This window comes from Canis aureus, chromosome 18, assembly GCF_053574225.1.
Source record: "Canis aureus isolate CA01 chromosome 18, VMU_Caureus_v.1.0, whole genome shotgun sequence".
In the NCBI taxonomy this organism is placed as follows: domain Eukaryota; kingdom Metazoa; phylum Chordata; class Mammalia; order Carnivora; family Canidae; genus Canis; species Canis aureus.
In genome coordinates this window covers 31676286-31704011 of record NC_135628.1, presented here as the reverse complement: position 1 = coordinate 31704011, position 27726 = coordinate 31676286, and the positions used below count along the sequence as shown (strand labels likewise).

Genomic DNA, 27726 nt, shown 5'->3' with positions numbered 1-27726 from the left:
AAGCATGAGACAGCTTCCAGATGCCTTCCACTGTGACAAGAATCTATGTTCACTGTACTTATGTCCATACAGAGCAAAGCAATGGAAAGCCAAGTGAAAAGATCATAGTTGTCAAAATGGTTCATAATAATAGCCAAATGTGATGTAATATCTTGAATAGATACTGTCCACCTCACCTTAACCACCAAAAAAATCTATAAAAGGCATTTTTACATGCTTTTAAGCATTTGAATATAGACAGGATAATGACTAGTATTATGGAATTACTGTTAATATTCCTAGATGTGATAATAATATGGTAATTTTGTAGAAAACTGCCTTAATCTTAGAAGATGCCTGCTGACATATTTAGAGATATAGTATCATACTACCTGCTATTTATTTGCAAAAGGTTCAACTTAATAAAATATGTATTTCTCTATGTATGATGGCAAAATAATAACAGAGGCTGGGGATATATTGAATTCATGTGGCCTGATGTCACAAAAAGCAGAAACCATGTCAACTCAGATAATAAAAACAAAACCCTTTTCAGGCATTCTCCCCTCCCTCCTCAAAAGACATAGTAGGATGAAATTAAACCTTGGCTGGCACTTTGCTACCACTTGTGTGGAGAACTGAGAATATATAGACATTCATGCTTGTAAGCTTCTTCCTTTGTAAGGTAGTAGGAATATTGGGCATCGAGTGAGAATGAGCAATGTTGGCAGTGAGGTAGTGACCAGAAGAAAGTAAGGGAATAGAGTAGAGAGAAAGTACAGAATTTGTGTCTACCTCTCTGAGAATGGGAGAGCAGATGACATAGAATGAGTAACAGAATCAAGCAAAATTCAGAATGCAGTGAGGCTAGAAGTCATAAATATGTAAGAGAGAAAGCCACCAGCTCAGAGAATTTTCTCCAGTAACACTCAGGCATCTTGAGAGCAACACTAAAAATTCACTCCAGGAATAGGAGTGATGAAACAATGTATATATAAGCTTACTCATAATCAAGATGTGCAGACAAAGAGTATATATTAAATTAACAAGCCCATCAGTGGCTTACCCTCAAGTCATAATAAGAAAACTATGGTACCTCGAAAGGAGATAAGCAAGCAATTCATTACAGAACAAATTGAGATATTATATTACTTCAATTATACTCTTTTGTATATGATTTTTAAACATCAAGGATGAACAGAGTAAATGTTTTAGTTTTTTGAAAATTATCATGAGTGTATAATTCTAAATGTAATATATTTTTAATCAAAATTAATACAGGAACTGTATATTTGTATTTAATCAAATGTGAGGTGTGACTGCAGAGGAATGTGATTGATTTTATTTAATCAGTATCATTTTAATATTAAATAGAATACACAGTACAGATAATTAGTTTAAAAGATGCATTTGTCTTCAGGGCACTTATTAAGTTCAACCGAATACCAAAGAATTTTTGAAAATCCTATTATTCTAAAATACTGAGATATTTCTTGTCTTTATAGTTTCTAACATGTAATCATTTTAAATTGACAATTTAATCCAAATTGTCACAGGACAAAGAAAACCCTTTAGTGGAGAGATTGCTGGAGGTTTGAGGTAAAAATATAATAAGAGCATAGTATTCACATTAAAAGGGTCATTAGTTATTTCAAGACTAAAGCAAAATTAACAGAATTACACGCTATAACTATATAGGAATGTTTATGTTTTTGAAGAATTACTTTTATGTCTATTGTCTCATTTAATCCTCCCCCTAAACCAAGATATTCCACTTCTCAGACTGAGAAACTAAAAATCTGAAAGATTAGATTACTATCCTAGGAAAAATAAGTATTACTAACAGAATCCTACTATAGTATTTCCCTGTCCCAGGCTCCATTTATTCAAACAAGTTCAATAAGAATTATTTCAGGCTTCTTTTTAGCCACATCTCTATTTTTTAGGTGATTTGAAAATCAAATTATTTTAAAACTGGGAAGTATTGAGAGACCACAATATATATCTGTTTTGCCTGAAAGAAGTGGCTTGAATATCAATAAGGGTTAATTTAACATAATAACGTCTAGTACCCTGGTAAATTAGAGTACCCATATAAAACAATTTTAAATAGCTGCCTTCTTTATATACAGTTAGATCTCTGGGATCAAAAAAGAAGTGAGAGAAAGAAAAGCAAGTTAGGGAAAAGGACAATTTTCTTCCTAAAATAGTACACTGACAGGTTTAAGGGCAGAAGTTTTTCTCTCACACTTGCTAATAAAGTGTATCAAGGGCATCTCTACCAAATAGAAAGTAACCAAGTTTGGTTTTGGTGAATTTTACTGTCACATTCCAGATTCATAACTTGTTTACCCTATTACAATTTTGTAGTTCCTAAGTGTGTACGCCAGACATTTGAACACAACACAATTTTTTTAAAGTGAGAATGAAGTAATTTTTATGCTACAAATAATTTTTAGAGCCTATGATTACTTCAATGTATGGCAAGTATGTCAGTTAGAAGGATCATTAATTATTTTTTCCAGCAGCACTTTGACATATCTAATTATAACCATCAAAAATAAAATATTTTAGAAGTCACACGTTATAATCTTACTTAGGGTCCCTTGAATAACCACTTCTCACTTAAGCCAAATTTTTAAGCTTGCACCAACATAAATTTAATGGTAAGAATATGTTTAATTGAGACAATTTCATTACCTTTATAATTTTAAGTGCTCACAGAAGTGCCCATTCCTATTATTGGATTGTTTACACATATTTGCAGAGTTTAGTTCAGAAGATTTTGCACAGAAGGGATTGTGAAGCTCCCTCCTTAATGGAGGTATTCCTGTATGCTTGTATCTAGAAAGGAAACATCCTGAGCCTTCGGGGAAAGTACACCTAGTGCAACGGATATTTGGAAAATTAAGGGGCACCAAATGTTTTCAATAAGAATGTTAAAAATTTATCTTTATAGAGATATCCAAGTTTCAAAAATGGATATCTACATATAAAAGCAATCAGCAACAGTGAAACTGTTTCTAATGTTATTTTTATTGTTGTTGTCTTGCCTACTTGACCAGCGAGTGAAATAAAACCATTAGAAATGTTATCCTACTTAGCTAGGTCTCATAAAATCTTCAGAAGCCCATACGGTTGAAGAGAGTTCTTCAATTTATTTTTAACTCTGTTCCATAGTAAAAATATGTGTATATTTACATAATTGTAAAATAATTTCACAAAGACCACCTACCTTATATGCCCTACTCTCTGATATGTTCTATTATCTTCTCCACTTCTATTCCCTTCTATTTCAGTAATGGCTATTTTTTTCCATTCCTTTTTGAAATGCTGATCTAAATCCCCTAAATAAAATCATGCTTCACTAATTGTTAGGGAATTCAGCATGGAAACTAAAAATGGGTTTAGAACATTGAATTTGGGGAGGGCTTGTATTGCTTGTGCCATCTGCATGTTGTGTGATTTTAGGTAAATTTCTTAAATCTCTCTATGCTTCACTTTCCTCATATGTCTAGTAGGCATGATAACTATAGCTGCTTTCAAGATTAAAAGGGCATCTAACAAATTTAAGTTTCCAATAAATAGTAACTGTCTTATTAACTTTAGAACCTAAAAGACTCTCCTAATTTCCAATGCCTGCCTAGAGCTCAGCAAAAAAGGACTAATCACATTTCCTTCATCTCAAACTGTATTTGTTGCTCATAAATAGATGGAAACAACAGATTTCTTTTTTTTTTTTTATGAAATGTATATGTTAGGGCTGTTACAGGACAGAGAAAGAAGGAAAGATGCAGAAAGGGAGAGAAGAGATCAGAGAGACAGCAACACAGAAAAAGGGAGAGGGAGACAAGAGAACCTAAGAAAAAGGAAAGAACAAAGTCTTCCTTGCAATACTCCTCAGTCCTCAAATGGACCACAGGTATCATAACTATGCCTATCATTTTGGAAATGAATGTCCTTTCATTCAAAGAAAATAATTACATTGAGCAAAGGAAGGATGGGAGCTGATATTTAGAGAATGACTCTAGTTTTTGTGTTTTTTTTTTAAGGTTTATTTATTTATTTGAGAGAGAGAACGTGTGTACGTCCTCTCATGCTCCCCTGAGTGGGGGGAGGGACAGAATCCTCAAACGGACTTCCTGCTGAGTGCAGAGCCTGATGCAGGACTCAACCCCAGGACCCTGAGATCATGTCCTGAGCTGAAATCAAGAGATGGCCGCTTAACCACTGAATCACCCAGGCACCCATGGCTTTAATTTTTGTTTGAAATATTGCAAAATCCTTAAACATCAGATTCAACTATCTTCAAAATATATTTCAAGAAGAAATGCACATGTCTTACTGATTATTTGTGTCAGATAATTCTTCAGAATTCTTACTTTACATAAAGATAATTAATACCTACCTATTTATGAGTACATACCTATGATTCTGTTTGGGATGTTTGGGATAGGAATATGAGTGCAGTTGGTGGTTTTAAATAAAAAAAACACCCTCAAAAAACCACATGTTTCAGTGTGGCTTTCTAAAATATGGAAAAAATCACTGTGGGTAGCGAAAGAATATTGATAAAAATATTTAGAATTAAGGCATTAGGCTGCTAAGTTTTCCTTTTCATCAATCTTGGAAAAGACCTCAAATTAAAAAACAAATAAGTTATAATGAAATTTGTTCTTATCCTTTGCCCCTCTAAATATCCACTGATCTCACACCAAAGCATTTTCTAACCAGGTTAAAGTCCAATTCTGCACTCACATTAGAGTAAGATTCAATTGAGTTAAAATTTTACACTGACTGCCAGTCAACCTTATCATGAACTTTCATTATGTGCATGTAATTAATTGGGTCCAACGAACAATATCAGTACTGAGTTATAGACTCTTTTCCCCCGACCATATAATTAGAATATAATTACCCACAGGATATCAGAATGATGCAAAACCTTTCCTCTAAATGCGCCCTCATTAGGAAACAAGTCTCAATGTACATTTATTCAATCAGTGTGAATTAATTAAAATGTTACTGAAATAAAAGAGGGCAGCAATAAAGAGTATCTGACATCTATTAAGAGACTATCACTTGAGATCTGCATGCACAGTTTATATTTAAACCCATTTAGCTCAAGTAGGAACTTGGCCATGTAATGTTATATACATCCAGCATACTAGGAAATCTGAGTAAATGAATCAGTGTGTGTTAGTGTTTTTGAAAAGAACATAATATGTAATGCACACAAAATCTTAAAGGGCCTGAGTAGGATTCTACTTTATTCCTTGATGAGTCCATAAAGATGTTATCATTACACAGGACAAATCATGTTTAACTCCCAAGTATCCAGGAAAGTAGTTGTTCATCCCATACTTTCTATTACAAATCTAGCATCTCTATTTTGCTATGGCTTAGGAGAAATTGATCAGAAAAGCCTAGATTTACCAAAGAATTAATTATGATTCTTTTTAATAAAAAAATAACCTCCATTACTTAAGCTAGCTCAAGGCATTTCAATAGCATATTTTCTTTAGGCAGAATATTCATATCTACCTAAGACTATATTCTTTTTAAGAGGATGCATAATATAATATATTCAGATTATATAAAACATGGAAAAAAACAGTAAATGCATAAAGAAACCAAAGGGGATATGCTGCATATCCCATAAGACGCTGCTGGTTCATGGAAAAAAATTCTTCCTAAAAGCTATTTTTCTTGGTTTCTCTAGTACTTGGCATACTGTCATATGCAATCAAAGATTACTGAATAAACTAACAAATAAATAACCCTAACACAAAGGAATATGTACAAGAACAATATCATAAAGAATAGCAAAAATTTTAAAAAGCTACATGTAATATTTAAAGTAAGATATGCAGAGATCTTCAAGCTTTCTGTTATTATATAATTCCTCAGTTTTAGGTTGTGTAAAACAGTGCTGATAATAAATATTGGGCATTCATTCTTACATATAAACAAGCACCACTTTAAAATGGAAATACCGATGAGCACCAAGTTATATAAGGATATTTACAAATTGCTACTTTTCATATGCTCTTCAGGAACAAACTCTAATAACCAGTTTTTAAATTATTAATTAAAACTTTTTAATTATTAATTAAAATAATTAAATTATTCTTTTAATTTTTTAAAAAAATCTAAATTAATTAATTTTTTAATTATTAACTAAAATGACTCCATAAGATCATTTTTAAATGTTCTGAATGTATGTTATACTTTTACATTCAGGTATTAGACTGGTTTTGATAGAAACCAACATATGAAAGAAATAATGAACTCATTCTAACTAAGAAGGAGATTGTCTCACACAGGTCTGCTTTATTTTTACATAAAATTTTCTGTAGAATTTCAGTGACAAAGACATGTCGCTCTAATTTTTTTCTGAAGATGCTGTGATTTGAGTAACATTAACTAACGGTAAGCATCACATACACAAAAAATACTACTAATAGAATATGAACAAATTTAGAGTTACATTTAGTAGGAAACATCAATTTTCATTTTCTGAGCTAGACTAAGAATGAATATTTATGATACTTTACAGACTACTGTATTGCTTAAGCTATCTTTTTTAAAAATCAGATTTTGAATATAATTTGATATCCAAAGAAAAATGTCTTGATTATCCTTAGAATTCTGAAATATTTCCTTTAAGCTTTCTACCTGCAGTGCCACTTTATTTTAAAAATTAGGCATTTTACAGTACCATCTATTGGATATTTTATATAACTACAATAACTTAACAATCTCAGGTTTTCTGAAATTTAGTAATGATTATAAAATACTTCAAGTGCCACTCCAGAAACACAATGCTCATTAGATGTCCACTAATATTACCTCGTCTTCACATACTTTAGACTCAATTTTATTAGCTTGTAAGAATAAGATTTATTTACCATGTATTATGAATGATTTTTTAAAATAAGCCTCCCTGCCACATACTCATTTTAATTTGTTATATGCTACTCATGTCACTGTCTAATGTATTTTCTTCTTGACTCAAGAGAAAGTAATAACTGATGGGGATAAAAAGAGACATGTAATTGTAATTTATTAATTCAGTAAATATTTGTTGAGCATCTACTATTCATCACACTGAATTAGGTGCTAGAGATAAAGAGATTTACCCTTTTTGTGTGAGTGGTGAGAGTGGAGGCAGCATTGGTCATTGAGCAGAGAAAAGAGCTTCACAAGAAATATTTTAAGTTCAGCTCCTAGTGTGATGTTGAAGCCTCTATGGGATATCCAGAGGAAATTCACAAGGTGAAGCTGAGTATTTGGATCTTGAGGGGTCAGAGAGAACAAGGTTACACAGATGTATTCAAAAGTGGTGGTTGTACTCATGGAATCAAATGAGCTAATTTGTAGAGAGCATAACGACATAAGAATATAGTTAAAAATGGAAAGAGACCCATATTTAAGAATTAAAGGACTAGGAATTTAGCAATATGGATCAAGTGTGGCTAGCAAGGTAGAATAAAACCTAGATGAAACATGTTGGGTGAATGCCACGGTATGAGAACGGAGCCCTTAAAATACTCTCAGTGCTGCAGGGGATTCAAAAAGAGGATTCTTGAAAAGGGGGTCTAGTGGATATTGTTGGTAGCCCAAAGCGGAATCCTTTGTCACCTCGCCAGAGTACCTATCTCTAATTGCTATGAGTGTGGACTGCTGAGAACTCCTAATTGTTCCATTTTCTGAAGAATTATTCTTTATTCCAGGAGTGGCTCTCCAGGGAGCAAGCACCCACTACTCTGGAGGAAGTCACAGCTAATGAATAAGTGATAGGGGTTAGAAAAAGCCAGCCCCTTGTTTTAAGAACAACCCCTTGTCTTCAGGCCCCTTGTCTTATGGCCTTTTATAGGCCATACCCCATGGTATGATTTTATGCCAGAGCTCTCAAAGTTCAGGCCAAGGCTTACATTCTCCCTGTGACCTCTTCCTTGCTTAAAGCCCCTTTTCTTTCCTGCTTCCTCCCTCTCTTGCAGATGGTTTTATAAAGAAACATTCCTACCTCTATAAGTCACAAACAGCTAAATCCCTGGTTCATGCTCTACTCCTTGGGAGTCCAACCAAAGAGTGCTTCTGGATTTGTGATGAATAACAAGAACAGTTTCCCACCCATTTTATAGTCAGGAATTGGAAGAAGTAAGGAAGGAGGAAAGTAAGTTGAGGTAGAAGGAGAAGGAAAATTTGACACAGTGAGTGTACCTTCACAGCTGCACATACTTATGGCTACATTAAGAAGTAGACAAAGACCACATCCGTTTACAAATATAGAAAAATAGCAGAAAGGAACAGCTAAATCTTTAATATGGGTTTAAGGGCAAACATACTACCAAGAGTAGAAACAAAGTAGTTCCAGTACTGGACTCAAATTGTGCTGTCCAGTGCTGTCTAGTGCTATCTAGTGCTATCTATCACAAGCAGGTTAGGTTACACCTTATTTAAGTGTTTCAATTGTAAATCAGTGAGTCGATATATTATTACATATTATGGCAAATGCCATGAAAGGAGAAAAATGGGGAGAGACGCAGAAAGTGCCACAATTTAAGAACTGGAGGGATACAGGCCTTTGTGACTCAAGGATGGTGGAATAATGGTAACTAAATGGAAGAATTCAAGAATAGTTGAGGTTGGGGTGAAATAGGAATATTATAGGGAATAGAAAATGCAGGGTGAGCTGTATTCCTCCAGGACTTGGGTTTCTGTGGGCAAATGAGGCCAAATTGGTTAAAGCTTCTGTGAGTATTAGCAACAGAATTTGAAACAATGTATTTTATCATCTAGACTGGGAGGTGAGGAGTGAGTATGGCAGCCTCAAAAGAACTAAACAATCCTTAGTCTACAAAAAAGGGAAACAGAGTTGAACTAAGGGAAAAAAAAAAGTGAGTCAAAAATCACTGCACTGTGCATGAAATTGGTGTATAGATCAAAAGTTTTAAATGAATCAATTTTTGTTCAGGTTTCAGGTTGAAAGTGGAGAACAGTAAATTATATTTAATAGTAAAACAGAGAAAGGCATGCATATAAATACTTCATGATCACCACCACTTCATCTGGAATCATTAAAACCACAGGTTACCTTTACAAGGTGGAATTTGTCCTTAAATACCTAGTGGTGAAGGGACCTGATTTTTATTGCACTCGAAATTTAAAAGTTAGAAGACAGACAAGATATAAAGTATTTATTTCTACTGTGATATAGTTAGTTCTGAATATATGCCCCTCCCTAACCCCAATCTTCCTCTGGAGGAAACAAGCAGAAATATGAATACAGAGGTTCCCATATTTGGGAGCATTTATGCCAATTTCTGGCAATTGTTTTCTGGCAATTGTGTCTCACCAGATAGAAAAAGTATGATGTCTGACTTGTTTTAATTTGTTTTTCTCAATTATTGATAAGAGTTAAGGTTTTAAGTTACTTTATGGTTATTTGCATTCATTTTACAAAACAAGGCATTTTGTTATGATGCTTATGTTTGCCTTGATTTATGAATTTTGGTCTTTATCATTTTAAAAATAATTTTTGGATTGGTCAAGTCTATCAACATTTTCTTTAATCTTTTCCTTTTAGAAAAAAGGTAAAAGGCAAGAAAAAAATATTCTATAGGCCAAAAATAAACATTCAATCCATGTTTGATTTATTTTGGAATAGGTATAAAGTGGAGTTTATCTTAATTTAGTTTCCCATATGGCTATGCAGAAATATCAAACCACTGATCTCCATCAGATTTAATAGGTGACCTTCGTCATATACTGCATTACTACATATAATTTACTATGTTATAGATTTTTTACAGGGTCCTTATATTTTCTAGAGGCGCTTACATTATTTTGATCACTGTAACTTTAATAAGCATAATCCTAATATTTGTTAAAAACAGGTACTTCCTGGGATGCCTGAGTGGCTTAGCAGTTGAGCATCTGCCTTTGGCCCAGTGCGTAATCCTGGGGTCCCGGGATTGAGTCCCACTTCAGGCTCCCTGCATGGAGCCTGCTTCTCCCTCTGCCTATGTCTTTCCTCTGTTTCTGTGTCTCTCATAAATAAATAAATAATATATTTCTTTAAAAAACGAGTCCTTCCTGATTGGTATTCTTTATAGTTCTAGGAATTTATATTTGTACATATTTATTCATCCAGGGAAAATGTGGGATCGCATTATGTAATATATATATTACATGGGAATCATACTAAATAGATGAGTGAATTTGAAGAGATGTAGGTTCTTTTTAGCTTAATTTTATTTTCTTCATTATACTTAGACTTTAAAAAAAAATCTTAATTTTTTGTTTAAGGATAGCACCTTATTGCCATTCTCCTTTCACTAAAGGAGATTTTCTTAATCCTCTCTTTCAAATTACTGATTCAGTGTCCTCAAAGTTGATTCTCTCCTATATAGACACTGATATACTTCAGTTTCTGCTAAAATATTATTTTTTTCTCTGCATCTTTTCTTAACCTTGTAGTTATTCCTTTTAAGTCAGTATTTATAAAGTAGATTTTTCTTTAGTATTCTTGATCATGTAAAACAATTGCTATTAACATTTTCTTCTGCTCAATACAATAAATCTTCACGTATGAGACCCATCTAACTTAACTACAATGCTTGTTTCTTTTTCTTGTGGCAGAATTATTACTATTTTATTTTGGCAACAGGTAGACTTCTTTATACTAAAATGCACTTTGGCCATAAGCCATCAGTCTGCATTGACAGTTGTTATAAAAAAGAAAAACCAAAGGAAACAAACACTACTATGATTACAGCAATATTGTTGAGCCGTAGTGCCTTCCCGATACAATTTGGTATGGAAGAAATTAATCTGAGATCTCAGTAACAACAATAACAATAAAAAGTCTTTCCGCTAAATGAATGATTTGTTTTTATGTTGTCAAGACTGTCAAGACTGTATTTCCCCTCTTTTCATATGGATACTAAGAAACTCAGGAACAAATCTGCAAACTACCTCTGTCAATTGTTTTAGAATATTAGTGAATTTTTAAGTCTAATTTGATTTTGGTATAAATTTATTGTTTTAGATTGCTGCTTAGTTATACAAGCTGCTTTTATTGTTATTGGTAATAAATTGTAGAATAATTTAATTCATTAATGGATAATCACATATTCTTACTTTTGAATCAGGTACATAGAGGGTATTCTTTACTTTATTTTATCCTATTTCCTAGATTTTAGCTTTCAAGTATTTTTTATCCTTCTTTAGATAAAGCTCATTTTTGTCTATATGTTTTAGACTTCCATCAGATTTTCAATTAATTAAACTTCCAGTTTATGTCATATCAGGCTTTGTTTTTGCTTTTCCATAAATCATGACAAATTAACAGAGTACAGGTTTGTTTCCTTAAAATAGTGATATAGAAATGTATTGTCTTTGCAGCTCTATTTAAAAAAAACTAAAAATAATATTTTAGAATCCTAAAAATAACTCTACCATATTCATTTAGGTAGAAACAAATATAATTTGCCACAATATAATTATTTTTTTCTTCTAGATTAGATCTTATTTATAACTATACATATTCTATATTACAGCCTAAGCTACTACAAAGACAGGTTCTTCAGAAACCCCTGAAATCAATCTAAGACAATGTAACAGATAAATGGTTCATCTCACAAGTGTAGATGACGGAGTCATAACTTAGTGATGCAGGTTCCTTTTCCCATTTCTTATACTATGTACATTTAAAATATAAATACATGAATACTCTGCCCAATTAAAATGGATATACACATATTTTATAAACATTATAGGGCTTTAGTGCTTAACTGTGTTCCTCACTGGAATTTGAGTCAGAAAACCATTGGCAAAAAATATAGGAAGGTTCAGAATTTAATTCTACACATTTTTAAAAATAAATAAATAAAAAGCAGCCATCTTTTATGAATAATACCATAAAAATGAGGCTGAGTTAGATTTTCAAAGTATGGAAAAATTAGATTCTTTTTTGCCTATCATTACTATGATGACAATTATGAATTGATCTATAATGAATATTAATTAAATGAATATTAAGTAATGACATTGATGAAACATTTATTGAGCACTGACAATGGGCTTTGTCCCCACTCTTTAGACAAAAAAGAAAATTGCACAGGCACAAACCCATGGTACATTACATAAAGAATTTCAAGAAAATAGATGACTTCAGTAACTGTGGTTAAAGGTTAAAGAGGTAAATGCAAAGAAGGGAAATGATGTTAAATAAAAACTGAAGCTCAGTGCAGCAAGTCACATCCTTAGCCAACTGTTCACACCTCTCCACCAGACTTCTGGGAGCTCTACAACTAGTATAGGAAGTAAGGTTACAGAGCATTCAAAATTCAAATTTCAGAATCACACAGAATTCAAACATTTCCCTCTCTCCTTTAATTGGCTAATGTTTACTACTGAAATTGTCATTATTAACTATTTCTGGTTACAGTTAAGGGATAGATAGAGAGTACAGAAAGAGCCCATAGTAACTGGACTGTGAGGAAAACTCACACACCCATACTTCCACTCTCTAACAGAACTTTTGACATCGCTAAAGAGTAATGACTTGATTAAATACATACTTTAAGGAAAGACTTAACATATTCAATGCTATGCAAGACTTAATCACCATATCTACAATGCATAATTTAGTAGAATTCTTATAATTGTAGAAGAGCAAGCAAAGATTGGAAGAAGAGAAGGTAATATAGACATATGGTTCCCCAAGGGTGTTATATGTAGAGATGTGTGGACTGGTATTTCAGCAACACAACTTTGTCCAAGTTTTCAGTCACAGTAAAGAAGAGAGGTAGTCGGAAAAATGTGAATCAAGTCTAAGAATATGTCTAGAATTTATATTTTCCAAATAGTTTTATTTTCCTTTCTCTCAGCTAATAGCTTCATTCTTGATTTTGTTGAGATTCTTTAAGGTTTATTTAAGGTAATATAGAATATTATAGAATATTATAACAAGAATATTATAACAAGACTATAAAGTATTCTGGGGAGAAGACACCACAATTGGTCCAAAAGGGGCACAATAATGAACATATACTTTATTTTATATCACTTTCTGCCAATAGATACTATTTTGACTGTATATTCTGATAATACTGTATTTGTTGAAATATAAGATAAAATTATCATCTAAAATTAGTTATTTAAGTATTTAATAGTTTATTCTAAAAATTATTTTGGTTTTAGGAAACATTCCAAACATTATGTTCCTGATTTAGAAATATGTTTATAGTGCAGAAAGAACTAAACAACTGTGAAGTGTGATTCATGCAGAGAACAAAATAATACAGTATGAGTGAAAAAGGATACTTTGCAATATCTATTACAGAGTAAACAGGAAAAGTCACTCTTCTTAAAGATGTTCACTGAATAAGAACAAAATAAATAATTGGAAACATGCTAGACGTAAATATTGTTTCAACTAAATTATGTTATCTTCATTTCATAAGATATTATGTGGCCATGAATAACAATGTTCCATAGTATATAGAAACACATACATTTAATGATATTAGTTTAAGTGTAAAAATAAGGTGTCACATGATATATCAAGTTTAGTTACAAAAATGTAAAAAATATGCACCTAAGAATCAAGAGGAAAATTTTAATAGTGCTTCCATTTATATATTAATAACTGCTCTTATATAACTTATTACAAATTTTTAATTTCTTTCTCATTTTTATGTATTTTTTATAAATTTTATTTTATAATAAAAAGTTAAAATTTACTTTTTAAATTCCACATAATATTTAAAATAACAGTAATATTAGGTGACATACACTGAACACTCACTATATGCTGGGCATATTTCTAAGCAATTTTCATGAATTAACTCATTTAATTCCATTTTACAAACTGAGTACAGATGTATGAAATATGAATATGAATAATTTGCCTCATGTCACAAAATCAGTGAAAAGGCCAGGATCCAAATACAGAGAGTATATTATCAAACCTTATCCTAACATGGCTGAGCCGATTTATCCTCCCACCTGCAATAAATGCAGTAAATGAACACTCTAGTTGCTTCCTGTCCTTTCCATAGCTTAGGATTTTTAATTGTCTTAATAATTTTGAGGGGTATATAATGTTATCTAGCAAGATTTAAACATGTATTTTCCTGATGAGTAAAGATGGTGTCATGAATTTATATGTTTATAGGTGATATATATATTTTATTCAAAGGCTATTCAGGTCTTTTGCCTTTTTGGATTGGGTTGTTTGTTACTTATTATTTATTTACATAAATTACTTTTATATTCTGGACACTAGTCATTTGTTACCATTCTGTAACCCTCTGAAGGAAACAACTTGCCCAAAGATCCAGAGTTCATGTGAAACTTAAGTTTTTAGTTTCTATCCTTTCTGGTTATCAGGATCCCAAACTTATTTCTGCTTTCTTTCTTCTAAATTGATCTTCCATATTTCACTTCATTTTTAAAACTTTTCATTGAGCTTTCTGAACCTTTGCTTAAAATAAACAAATGATAATTTTGCTTTCTAAGTCACTGCCACTTTCTCTAGTATGTTTCTAAAAAGAGGTTGCTCATTTTCTCAACTAATACTTGTTCTATAGTTTTTATGGACATCTCTTGGCTTTCCAACCAAATCATCATTCCTGTGGATCCAGAGTAGAATATCTCTCACTCTGTCCTCTCTTGCTGCTGAGACTACTCATTCACTTTACATTTGGCAGCCAAATCCCCACATGTTCTTCAAAATTCAGGCATCATTTCTTCAATAAAGTTTACATTTACTCTTTGAATTACCCTCAGGATGAATTAAGGGTTTGTCCTCTAGAGCCTCTGTAAGTTAATATTTATCTCACTATAATATGTAATCTGCTTGCCTGTTTTGATCAATAGTCCAATTTGTAGGAAATAAGATAAATGTTCTCATCTGAATTTTTAGCTCCAATAACTTGAAAAGACAATGGAAAGAAGAAAGAAGGGAAGAAGTAGAGAGAAGATAATAAAACCTAAAAAAATCCAGCATTGCAGATATCGTATATAAGAAAAATGCACATAGTTTATCAGTAATGATCTTAAAATAAAGACATTGTCATTATGGTATGTAAACCATAGGTACTTATCTCTAACATAAACTCCAGTATAGGGGCACATGCATGGCTCAGTCAGTTAAGCATCTGACTCGCAGTTTCAATGCAGGTCATGATCTCAGGGTGGTGAGATCAAGCCCTGCTTCAGGCTCTGTACCCAGTGCAGAGTCTGCTTGGGATTCCTTCCTTCTTTCTCTCCTACCCTGTCTTCTCCTCTCCCTGCTCGCATGTGCACCTTCTTTCTCTCTCTCTCTCTCTCTCTCACACACACACACACAAATAAATAAATAAAATCTTTAAAAAATAAACTCTAATTTAAAGTAATCAACATTATATCATCCCTATATTTTAACTTATTAGCTTTACTAATATATATTGATACAGAAAAGGACTAATCAATCCCTTACTTAGAAAGTAAAAATCTTGCTTTTAAATAGTAATGTACAATAAGCATTCTATGCATGGAGAATACTAAATTAAATCATGGAGCTAAATATAATAAAAATTATTTTTATGAGGATCTGCTTCATTTTACTGTTCAAACATAAAGTTTAAAATGCCACTTCCTCATGAGACATCTCAAGTTCTCTTTTGTTGATAGTGAAAGAATCAATGTAATAAAAGCTTCCTCAAACTGAAGAATCATTATGAAAACATGTATACTCCTAGAGACCCAATTTGACTGATCATAAAAAATATATATATATAAAACCTGGAATGAATGTACGGATGAAACTACAGTTCTAGAGAAGCTGATCAAATTTATAGCTCTATGAGATTACTCTAAGAATCAGAGACTCTATCTAGCCTATTGCATTGATTTCTTTTGATCTAACAAATTTATGTACTATTAAAAATAATTTTAAAATTTCTAATTGAAGCCATTATAATGAAGAGAGATTTATGGAAAGGATAGTAAGAAAGTTATGGATTTGCACATAGAAATAAACAACATAAATACATGCATCATTGTCAAATGTGGCATGCATTTACCTCCGTGCATCCTAAGGATAGAAGACAGAACGTGACAGTAACAGATCCAGGGATCGTGTTTTATCCTAAACACATATATGGAATCTTCTTTTTATTCTTTTAAATATTTTATTTATTTATTCGTGAGAGACACAGAGAGACACGCAGACATAGGCAGAGGATGAAGCAGGTTCCCTACGGGGACCCCGATGGGGACTCGATCCCAGGACCCCAAGATTACGACCTGAGCCAAAGGCAGATGCTCAACCACTGAGCAACCCAGGTGCCCCTTATTTTCATTTTTTAATTTAATTTAAACACAATGCTTGGATCTATTGTATTCAGCCTTTCTGGGGAGAGAGGCTAACATTTATGTGTACATATATGTTAAGGTATAAATAATAAATACATAATATAATAATAATAATAATAATTAATAATAATAATAACAACAGTATTTGGACTAATAGGGTCCAAAAGATAATGAATCATGATAAAGAGAACTAAGAGGAATTTCTTTTAGGTAATTAGAACATCTCAAAAAATAAAAAAAATAAAAAAATAAAACATCTCTAAAAACAGGGTTTTTGTTTTTTTTTTGTTTTTTGTTTGTTTTTTGTTTGTTTGGTTTTTTTTTTTTGCTGCCATTGTTACAATAAATAAGGAGTCTTACATGAGTTTTAAAATGTCTTTCAATATAGGTTAATGACATAAAAGTAAGTCCGAAGTTAATTAAACCAATTCAATAAGAGACTAAAACAAATGGACCAAGTCTGTCTTTGGTTGGGGGTAAAATTTAGGACATAAAAGAACATAAAAGATGGCTCTCATGCTTATCAGGCCATGTCCTACATAAATTATTACAATTTTTTTGCATTGTGACTTTGAGATTAGATGGCAAAATTTCTGAGTTCAATCTATATAGAGAATCAAGAACATATTTTTAATGGATTCCATTCAAAGGAGTATTCATTTTAACAATCAGTTGGGAAGGATTAACGGCCTTTTTTGAAAATTACTTTGCTTATCAAGAGTCCCCTCTGAATGGGCAGGAATCACTTTACATTTATTTGGAGGTAGGATGAGGGAAGGCCTTCAAGTAGTCTGCCTTTGTAAGCAGTTCTGAATTTTCTTCAATATGGCAGTAAATGGACCATGAATGTCATCATTTTTGCTGGAAGATTTTTCAAAGAAAGCATTATAAGTATGCAAACACAGTCAGAGAAGTAGCTTAATGGAATCTTTAAATTACATAAATGTTAAGCAATATGGCGTTTTGATAATATTCTCAAAACATGCTGGATACCAATTGTAATCCCAGAAAACAGTGATTTCATCTGATGTATAGACAGACTCACTGGTCACCTTTCAGTTTTAATTTCAGAGTAGTTGGTTTTAACCCGTTTTTATGGCAATAGGCACTATCAAGACCAATTATGTGTGGAAGCCCTTTATAGTATATGCTAATGAAAGCATGTCATCAGTGCAAAGAAGGTGCTTACCTTGCTAATCTCCATAACAGGTAAGTACATAGCTACTGAATCATTAACTTAAAGTTAATAACAAGTGTTGGGGAGCAATTGGGAGGCTGAGAAATGTGGTGTACAACTTTTTAAAAGATAAATAACACCTAAAAAGAGGTTCTAAAATATCAAAAGACTGCCGCTAGGGATCTTGACCTTATAGTACTTTATTTAGATGCTTCAACCAGGAGTTAAGCTCCATGTTAAGTTTATATCACTCATTCAATAATCAATTCCTGACTATAAAGTCAAGGTAAAGGAAAAAAATCCTCAATAAAAACAGACATCTTAAATTCTTCATTTTGTATTTCCTAGAATGTGATAGAGAATCTTCTATTCATGGCCATCTTGCAGTTTCTGAACCTCACCTGCTCTTCTTCAAGAACATTAGCACAAGCAATGGGACTCATAATTTTTAAGAAGGAAATAGTTGTTGAAAATTTAAAAAAACAAGATGATATCATTTGTGAAAACTAACGATTTTCTTTAAACAGAAGTTAAAATTTTATTATGGGTGATGTGCTGTGGAATTATTCCTGAGATGTCAAGTGAGAGTTCACAAATTAAAAAGTCTTAGACCCCAGAGTAAGCAATTTTGTGGGCAGAACAAGAACTGCATAATTTATTTACAGTAGTAGTTTTTAAATGGTTAATGGGTTTAATAGTAGTATGTGTATTTTCTTCATGATAAGAAGGTAACCTTTAATTTCTACTTAGCAAAGAAGGGGAAATTTTAAAGTAAAATGATTCAGGCTGATTTATTAACATATACAAAACTCCAAAAGCTTTAGAGAGTAGGTTTACTTGCTATAGTAGTTCAAATTATCCTTGATTTCTAGTGTGTAATTGGCATATGAGGGATTGCGTGAATTGATTTAGTTAGAGACTTGCTTACCATGCTGGATAGTTTGGAATTCAAATAGAGAATTACCAAATATGTACTTATTTTAAATATTTTAAAATATTTAAGCAGGAAAATATAATTGCATTTGGGCAAGTGGATCCAGAAAGCAGAATGAAGAATGTATAGAATGGAGGTAATTCAGTAGGATGCCATTAGGACATTCCTGGAGAACAATTTGTGATGGCGACATGTGAGGAGATTACTGTTGAGGTGAAGGAAAGAAAAAGGATTGAGACCATTAGAATAGGTTACTCAGTGATTAATCTGATACTCAAGATGAGGCATCAATGATAATTCCTAGGCTTTTGTGTTGGGACAGCTGTGATATGAATGTTCACATCACCAAGATAAGATAAGTAGGATAGGGCCTGTTTTGGGATTTGGAGAAAGGGTGAGAATGATGAGTTCAGTGCACGAGTTCTGGAGTGGTACTCCTTGGGTTCCAATTCTCGTTTGCCACTTCATAGCCATGTGACACAGGAAATTTACTTAACCTCTCTGTTTCTTAGTTTCCTCAGATATAAAATGGAGATAGTTATAATATTTATCTTATGGTGCCACTGTGAGGATTAAATAAATTCACACACATCATTACCAGTAACCCCAACCCATTCAAACTCTCTATGTGCTACCCCACTCACTCTCACAACCTGACACTAATAACCTTAATTTCAACAATCTTGGATTCAACTCTAATCCAAAACATATCCTTCCTAACACCAATTATTGTACCTCCCTCTTCATGTCATTACTTCCTGCACCTCCCAGCTTAAACTCCATGGTCACTCCTTATACTCACTCTATTGCATATACTCTCAACTCCATAGCAACTCACTTTTTAAAATATATTTAGCAAAACAGACTCCTCATGGGTAGGGTATGCCTATTCTAGTCCTAGAGCTAGAATGAAACTGGAGAAATAAGATTGAATGTGACCAAATATATTCATCTAGGCTTACTGGTCTTATTCTAAATTTATGGTGATTAACAGGGGGCTGCTCATTACTCCCTGCAAATCAAATGGTGTTTCCTTGATCCATTAAGCTCACACTTTCCTCAGTGTCTGTTGTGCAACTTCTTCCCAATATTCAAAGGTCTCATACAGTTCATACCACGCTTGCTCTCAGCAATGACCTCAGGTAACTAATTCTCTGAGAAAGAGAAGTAAGCATCACATATAATTTTGCTCACTGCTGCCTCCTCAACAGTTACATTGTTCTTTTTAAAATATAAGTCAGGTCTTTCCCTTTTCTGGTCAAAATCCTCTAATGGCTTCCAACCTCACTCAGAATAAAAGCTAAAGATCTTACAGTGGCCTAAATCGCCCTACAGGATATGAAAATTTTATGACATCTTGGACCTTCTCCTCTCTTCTTCTTCTTCCTTCTCACTTACGCTCAGCCACTAATCTCCTTGATGGACTGCAGATAAGACATTTTTGTCCTGACTCTGAGTCTTTTCTTGTCCTTCCTTGGTGACTTGTCTGTGCAGTTCCATCCCTACATAGTCGTGTGGGTAACTCCCACACATTCCTCAACTCTTCATTCAACTATCCCCTTAGACATCTCTTTCTTGACTATCCTTTTCATAACTACAACCCCAACATTCCTTCTCTTCTTTTCCTGCTTCAATTTTGTATGAACCATGTACAAAATAATTTTCTTATTTCATTGTTTATTGCTGGAATGAAAACTCTACAAAAAAAAAAAAAAAGATTTAATTTAGCTTTTACCATTTTACCCCACCACTTATAATACTATTTGGCATCAACTAGACACTCAATAAATACTTGATGAATTAATGAATAAATATGCCTAGCACAGTAGCTGGTAGGGTATATGTGCTCTCTATAAATGAGCTACCATTATTACATTAAATAAATATAATAATACATTAGGCATGTAAGACAACATGGCCCTTCAAGTTGCAGCTTTATAGGTTTGCGATTCAAACCTATGGATGAAGGATGCACTGAGTATAAATTAACATGATAATGAAGTCAACGAAATAAATAAGATCCCACTGGGAAGAATGTTAACAGTGAAAAGCTGTGACATATGAGGGTTGAGCAAAGGGATGCACCAACATGGAGCAGGATGAAGTCATGAAAGCCAGGAAAGATAAAAAGGAAGCATCCAGAGAAACAGAAGAAAGCCCAGGAGAGTGTGGTATAATGGAAGTCAGTAAAAAGTAGGCATTCATGAAGGATGAAGTGGTCAATAGTGCCAAATATTTTAGTATAGGTAGTACTAAGGATATGATAAAATAGCAAATGTTGAGATGCAAATCATGATTAAAGCTGTAGGAAGATTTAATGATTGAAAATAAATCTTCAGAATCAAGATTATTTAAAAAAATAATGAGAAGGTTTTGTAAGATTGTTAGAAGACAAGCATATTCATGTAACACATGTTCTTTACCTTTGATTCTCTCCAAGAAAGAAAAGATAGGATAATAAAAAGAATGCATCTCATGCTTGACTTTATCTGACCAGAGGTTGACATAAATGGACCAAGGAAGTAGTCCCCTGGTTCAATGAACTGGATAGGGTTTAACCTTGGCAGCTAGATGGTAGGGTGACATAATGAATTTCTTTCTAGGGTTAAAATCTGAGATCAAGTTTGCATAAAACTAGTAAAATTATGATAATTTTAAACAGAATGTAAATATGTAAAACTTGTACAAGTCCTTTCTCTTTAAGACAACACTATGAAAGAATAAAATAACACCCAAATTCTCATCTAAAATGTAAAGTATTTTTATGCAGCATTCATTATTTTTAATTAATTTTACTTAGTGCAGGATGTCTAATGAATCTCACATGAAGAAAGGAGATTTAGAATTAGTTACTGCTATCCTCAGCAATGTGGAGGTATTTTCTTTTGCTCTATATTTGTAGTTCAAGAAAATGAAGAGTTTGAAATAATTTTTTAAATAAAGACATTTAAAATACAACCAGTATTTTACAGATAATTACAAAATGAATCACAAGTGGGTGCAAATTGAGTAATTTGATTAATTTCTAGGTTGACCTTTAGAAAAGTATTTGTCTAACATTTCTTAGCTGTTGTATTTTTATTATATCAAGCTAAAGTTCCAGGCACTTAATTTCCATGTCGTTTTAAAAATGCGAACTGCATTATGGATATAAAATAGTTTGTTTTGTAAAACAAGTGTTCACTTTAGAAACAATTTGGATTTCAAAATGTAATATGAATATTACCTTTGAATATTTACTTCTCTTTCTATCAAGGTTTGTTCTTTAGTGGGTTACTTCAGTTATTCATTTACCACGTACATATTTATTTAATCATTTTGCAGGAAGTTAAATTTATTGTTCACTAATAAAAAATAAAATACACCTAATGGCAGTGCATAACTTTCTTCAGCATATGTGTCCTCATTCTAGGTGGCCTCTGACCTAGATAAGAGAACTCAACATTGCAGATATATAATGTGCATCCCCAGCAAAATCACCCATAAGAATAACTTCATTATTCTGGGAAGCGAGATCTATAAAACATGTAAAATGTAGAAGTGTTCTGCCTATATAATTTCTGGTAAGTACAGCCTGACTAAGTGGTAAAGCCTGAGTCAGCTTCAGTTAGAGCATACCTTACTAAAACGTTTATTGTGCCACGAAGAAGAAAAAGGAAATATTGTGGGCAAAGGTGTCTACTCCGCAGTAATGAGGTATTTTAGATCTATAGAGCTCTACCTTGATCAATGGAAAATCAGCCCTGGAAGTATTTAGTGGTATAGCATACCAGTGAGTCATAGAAACCCCAAGTTATAGCAGAATGAAGAGAAGGAAAAACTCACCAGCACTACTGGACAGATTGTGGTGGGTGGCAAAATATGGTCCTTCAAAGGTCCGCAGTCACATTCAGGTTTGAGATGAGAAGCACATTTATTATGCAGCTAGGGAAAGAGAAAGAAGACACTATCATTTGGCATGCTAACAGCAACTATGGAGCAGGTATTTCAACTGAGATAGAGCAAATGCATTAAAAATACATCAAAAACAATTCCAAGAACAATTAAGAGGATCATAAAGGGACTGATGTTACATTTGCCCTTATATATCTACCTTAAATACACCATTTAGCAACTTCTGTGACCCAGCCAACATATTTTCAAATTCTGAGAAATGTTTATATTCAAAATGTACTTTAGATTTTACACCAGTAAAAGCCTGATTTCTTTGACAAATGCAAATTATTGTGTCTTCCTTTGCTTATCTGTTAGCATAATCTTGAAACCACTGTGCACTGTGGATGCTTTTTTTTTTTTTTTTTGACCCTCCTGTTTTCTCAAAGTCATTCCAAAGTGCACAGCTCAGTATGGGGCATAATTGATCCCATCATTAGTTTTAACTTTGTAATTCAATATGTAAATGCAACCAGAGATTCATCGCAGTAGGAGCAGGATATAAATATAAGAAGATGATTATGATTATAAAAATTTATCTTTATATTGTATTTATCAGCTCTACATTAAGTTAGTGTATAATCACATAATGTGTTATTTACTTTTCAACATGTATGAACCTAAACTGGTATTTTTATCCATCTTGGCCACAAGTTTAAATTAAGGTTGTTATAGCATAGTACATTAAATAGTGATTTTCATTTAACTGAGGTGGTAGTTATTATTGGAATCATACAAATTTGCTAAAGGCATCTAGGGATTTCTCCCTCTCCTACTTCATATTGATTTAATATAAAATTTAATATAAAATTTTAAGACTTTAGAACAATTATACATGTTAATAAAATAACATGTTTTATTCAAAACAAAAATAGAGCCACAACATGTTTCAGTTGTGAACAAAAGTCACTCCATTTAAGTCATGCCTACATTAATTTCCTTATGGTTACCTTAGTAGGCACTTAATATGGTTACCTTAGTAAGCACTTAATTAGGAATCAAACATAAACACTTAACTAAAGAGTGTTGATTTATTATTGGTGATAGAATTCTATGGAAGGGATTTTTCTGTTGTCTTTCCATCTAAAAGAGCTGTCATTACTAACTTCTTGCCCTGAGCTAAGGCTACTTGGGCTATGATGACTGCACATTAGGCTACATTACATGAAATGAAAGAAACTTCTACATATTCATCCATAGTTATCAGTTGCTTCTCAGTGACATGTAAACTCTTTCTAAACCAGTGGTTTATATCTTCTTATCAGGCACTGCTGATCTCTGTCGAAGGCAAGAGGCATTGAAGATAAAGAAGTTCAAGCCACATGTGAAAAAAGAACTAAATAAGTGGATATTCTGATTTGGCAAGTGAAAATTTGGTGATGAAATATATCATTGATTTATTGGACTTAGTTTCCTCAGAATAAATCACAGCTCTGGATTATTGGATTTAGACATAGTGGACAATGTACTCCTCAGAAAGGATGGTGAAGTCCTAACTCTTGGCACCTGTGTATGTGAACTTATTTGGAAATAAGATCTCTGTATCAAGATGTGTTCAAGTTCAGATGAAGTTTTACTGGATTAAGAGGAGCCCTGATCCAATGCCTGGTGTTCTCATAAGAAGAGAAAAATCTGGACATAGAGGGACAGAGATGAAGGGAAGAGGGCACATGGCAACAGAGACAGAGATTTGGTGATGCAACTACAAACCAAGGAGCACCAAGGTTTGCTGGCAACCACCAGAAGCTAGGAAGACCCAAGGAAGCTTTGTCCCAGACAGCCTTCAGAGGGACTATGATCCTACTGACATCTTAATTTCAAATTTCTGGCCTCCACAGGTCAAGGAGAATAAACTTCTATTGTTTTAAGCTACTAATTTTTGTGGCATTTTGTTATGGCAGTCCTAGGAAACTTATATCTCAATCATAAAGAAAATGAACCAAACAATAAGTCTTGAACCTCTTCTGTACCAAGGTGTCACAGGAAAAACAACAACAACAACAACAACAACAACAACAACAACAACAAACAAACAAAAAGATTTCTGCTTTTTGATCCTGTACAACTTCTTTAAAACTCAGGATACAGATTCCAAGAAGCCTCTAATTTTTAGAGGCAAGTTCTACAATAAAAATCCTCAAAAAAAAAAAAATCCTCATGTGCACAGATTGAGAAAGTACTGATTTTTTTCTCTTGATTGAAGTTCGTGAAGCCTCACATATGGCTCTGGAAAGGACAGAGGAGCAGGGCACTCTGACTGCCAGCACTGACCACAGATACGCCATCTGAGGGCCTCAGCCTCTTTCACATCTCCTTCCATATGTTTCCAACAACTTGTAACTGATATGGTAAATGACAACTCCCCTTTCTGTGTAGTTATTTGAGGGTTACCAGATGTAAGAAGAGATGGCCAACATAAAATGAACTTAATGACAGCTTCTTTCTTTCTTTTTCTTTTTTTTTTTTTTTTAAAGACCTGTTTTCCAGCCAAAAGGAAAGAACTAATGACTCCAATTGAATCACACTTGATGAGCTGAACAGAGTATGTGTATCGGGGGTCACTCTTCAGATTTGGCTTTGAGGATTTCAGAGTATAAGTACCAAATAAAACTAGAATTGGCCTTTTTAGTTTATCTGTCTTGTTGCCTCTATCCCTGAGGTTTGTCCAGGCAGCTGAAAGACAGAATCCTGCAGGACCATGGGCAACGAGCAACGTCTGTAAGAAAGTCAGTAAATAAGATGATCTGATGATCTTCAGTAAAACAGAGACACAGGCTGCAGGAAACATCTCCTACCCAAAAGTCTATATTAACTAATAATGTACAATGATATCTTATACTTTTTTAAAGACTAGAATCTGACAGCTATAAATATATTCGGGTGGCCATCAACACTATGACATTGTATGAAGCCCGAAGTGTCAAAACTGAGGACACCAGGAACTATTGATCATTCTAACCATTCTAAAAGCTGTAAGTCAAATTTGTATAGTAGGTCTAGTTTATTCAGCAAAATGCCTAGAGACACTTGAAGAAAAAGTGCAGAACGTGAAAGCAAAGAGTAACTTAAATTTCCCAGTACTATTTATCAAGATTAAAAGTGACTATCATTTGGGGCACCTGGATGATTCAGTCAGTTGAGTGACCAACTCTCAGTGTCTGCTCAGGTCATGACCTCAGGGTCACAGGATCAAGCCGAGTCTCACTTAGAGCCTTCCTTGGGCTCCCTGCTCAAAGCCCAGACTGCTGGAGTTTCTCTCTCTCTCTTTCTCCCTCCGCCTCTGTCCCGCCCCCACTCGTGTTCTACCTCTTTCATAAATAAATAAATAAATAAATTCCTTTTTTAAAAAGGTGAGGATCAGTTTTTGCTGTGAACCCCAAACTGCTCTAAAATCAAGTCTATTAAAAAAAACTGAATATCAAAAAATACAAGCCATATGATAGAATTTAAAAGCTCCTTCCCTCTTTCCCCCCACCACAATCTTAGACTACTGGTAATGTTTTATTTCTTAATCAGATGTCTTCTTTATGAGGTGTTCATTTATGCAAAATTCATTCAGCTCTACCCATAGAATATTTATATTCTCTGCATGTACGTTATTTTCCAATACAATTTTAAAAAAGAAAAAAGTGAACATAATCCGCAATAAAAACAATTTGCTTAAACCTGTCACCATGGCATTTTACAGACAAGCGTATAAGAAAAAGATGCAGCTGAGTCCTTTTCAGTGTCAATAAGATGCTGAAGACTGAAAATTGCCTTAAAGATAACCCAGATCCCAAATCAGCAAAAGTGTAAATGCAAAAATCTTCATCAAGAATAGTAATAAACTAGAGCATTGATGAATCCTGCCTCTTCAATAAAATGGCCAATGGAGTCCCGGAGATAAGAAATCGTTACCTTCTTTTAAGTGTTTTTACTTTCATTCATGGCTGTCTGCATTTTTTAAGAGTAAGGAAGAGAAATCCTTAGGCCATTTTATTATATGTACAGAAATTCTCTTTTGTATTAAGAGAATCAATCCTATATCTAGAAAATTCATAAAATATGAACCAGCTTTTCCTGGAAGTGAATTAAACACTTGGAGATAATTTCAGAGTTTATGACAATTTCCAACAGCACCTAATTTACAGCCAGATCTATGTTTATTGGAAAATGCTGTCTCAAGTTAGGATGAAAAAGAAAATATGTGAGAGTATATATGTATGTGAATATGTGTGCGTGTGTGTATATTTACAGGGTGGAGTTGCAAAAAGATTTGGGGTACTATATTGAGAGGAAAGCACTGGAATCTAACAAGTCAAAGGAGGAAAAAATAGAAAATAAATTTTCATATGTATTTGGATTAAAAGACACAGAAGTCATTCTTCTGAAGAAAAACTAAGTGGCCTGATTTAAAGGAATACTGTTGGCTTATACATTCTTTCGTTTCTAACATTTTGCAATTTCAGGGTGCTGCTTTAATGCAGGCATTTGCTAAAGCATGAAATTGCTATTGGAAAGGCATTGGAAATCTTTAAAAACTACTACTCATAGCCTAGTATTTTAGTAGCCCTACATGATACCAAACATAAATAACTCAGAACCATATTAGGCTTTCTTTTGTCAACTTCAAATGAAATGTATCACCCTCCTATCCTGATGATTCCTACCTCATCAGGGACATTTTACTACAACCAGGAGCAAATTATAATTTGTTTTAAATAGAATGTCAAGAAAATACACTCTCAGCAGAAATAGGCTCATGTAAACAGTGGCATTTTAGGATCAGAGAATATAAGGAAGAGAGAACCAATGAAGATATTTAGCCTGGCTGATTGAATTATAAAACACAAGAAAATGGTTGCATAAGTGCTAGCAGATAGCTCACAGCCTTCTTAAAAGTTTTCTGTTTTTATTTTTTTAAGTGGTTAGATTTGCAACAGGAGATAAAGCTGTTTCCTAAGAGCTTAACTTTATATCTACAGGATAGCAGATTAGTATAATTTCAAAAAGCACAAGTGCTAACTAAAAATGGGGTGTTAAAATGAGTTCTTATCTTTAATATTTGTCTAAACTTACTTGTATACTTGATGCAGATATAGGTATTACAGGATATCTTTTAAAAAATGGAATTTAGGGCACCTGGGTGGCTCAGTAGTTGAGCGTCTGCCTTTGGCTCAGGGCATGATCCCAAGGTCCTGGGATTGAGTCCTACACTAGGTTCCCCACAGGGAGTCTGCTTCTTCCTCTGCCTATATCTCTGCCCCTCTTTCTCTGTGTCTTTCATGAATAAATAGATAAAATATTTTTTAAAAAACTCAGATTTTATGATATTCATCTAAATTTAATA

The 27726-nt window shown here is 33.3% G+C and overlaps 1 protein-coding gene across 8 annotated transcripts in view; it reads right to left on the bottom strand.

The window, feature by feature from the left end:
* DGKB (diacylglycerol kinase beta) overlaps positions 1-27726 on the bottom strand; it is a 695680-nt gene that overhangs the window by 453666 nt on the left and 214288 nt on the right. For all 8 annotated transcript variants that reach the window (XM_077856714.1, XM_077856707.1, XM_077856709.1 and 5 more), the window contains one exon: positions 22287-22385. In XM_077856714.1, the coding sequence (XP_077712840.1) occupies positions 22287-22385 (99 nt within the window). The remainder of the gene's footprint in view (positions 1-22286; positions 22386-27726) is intronic.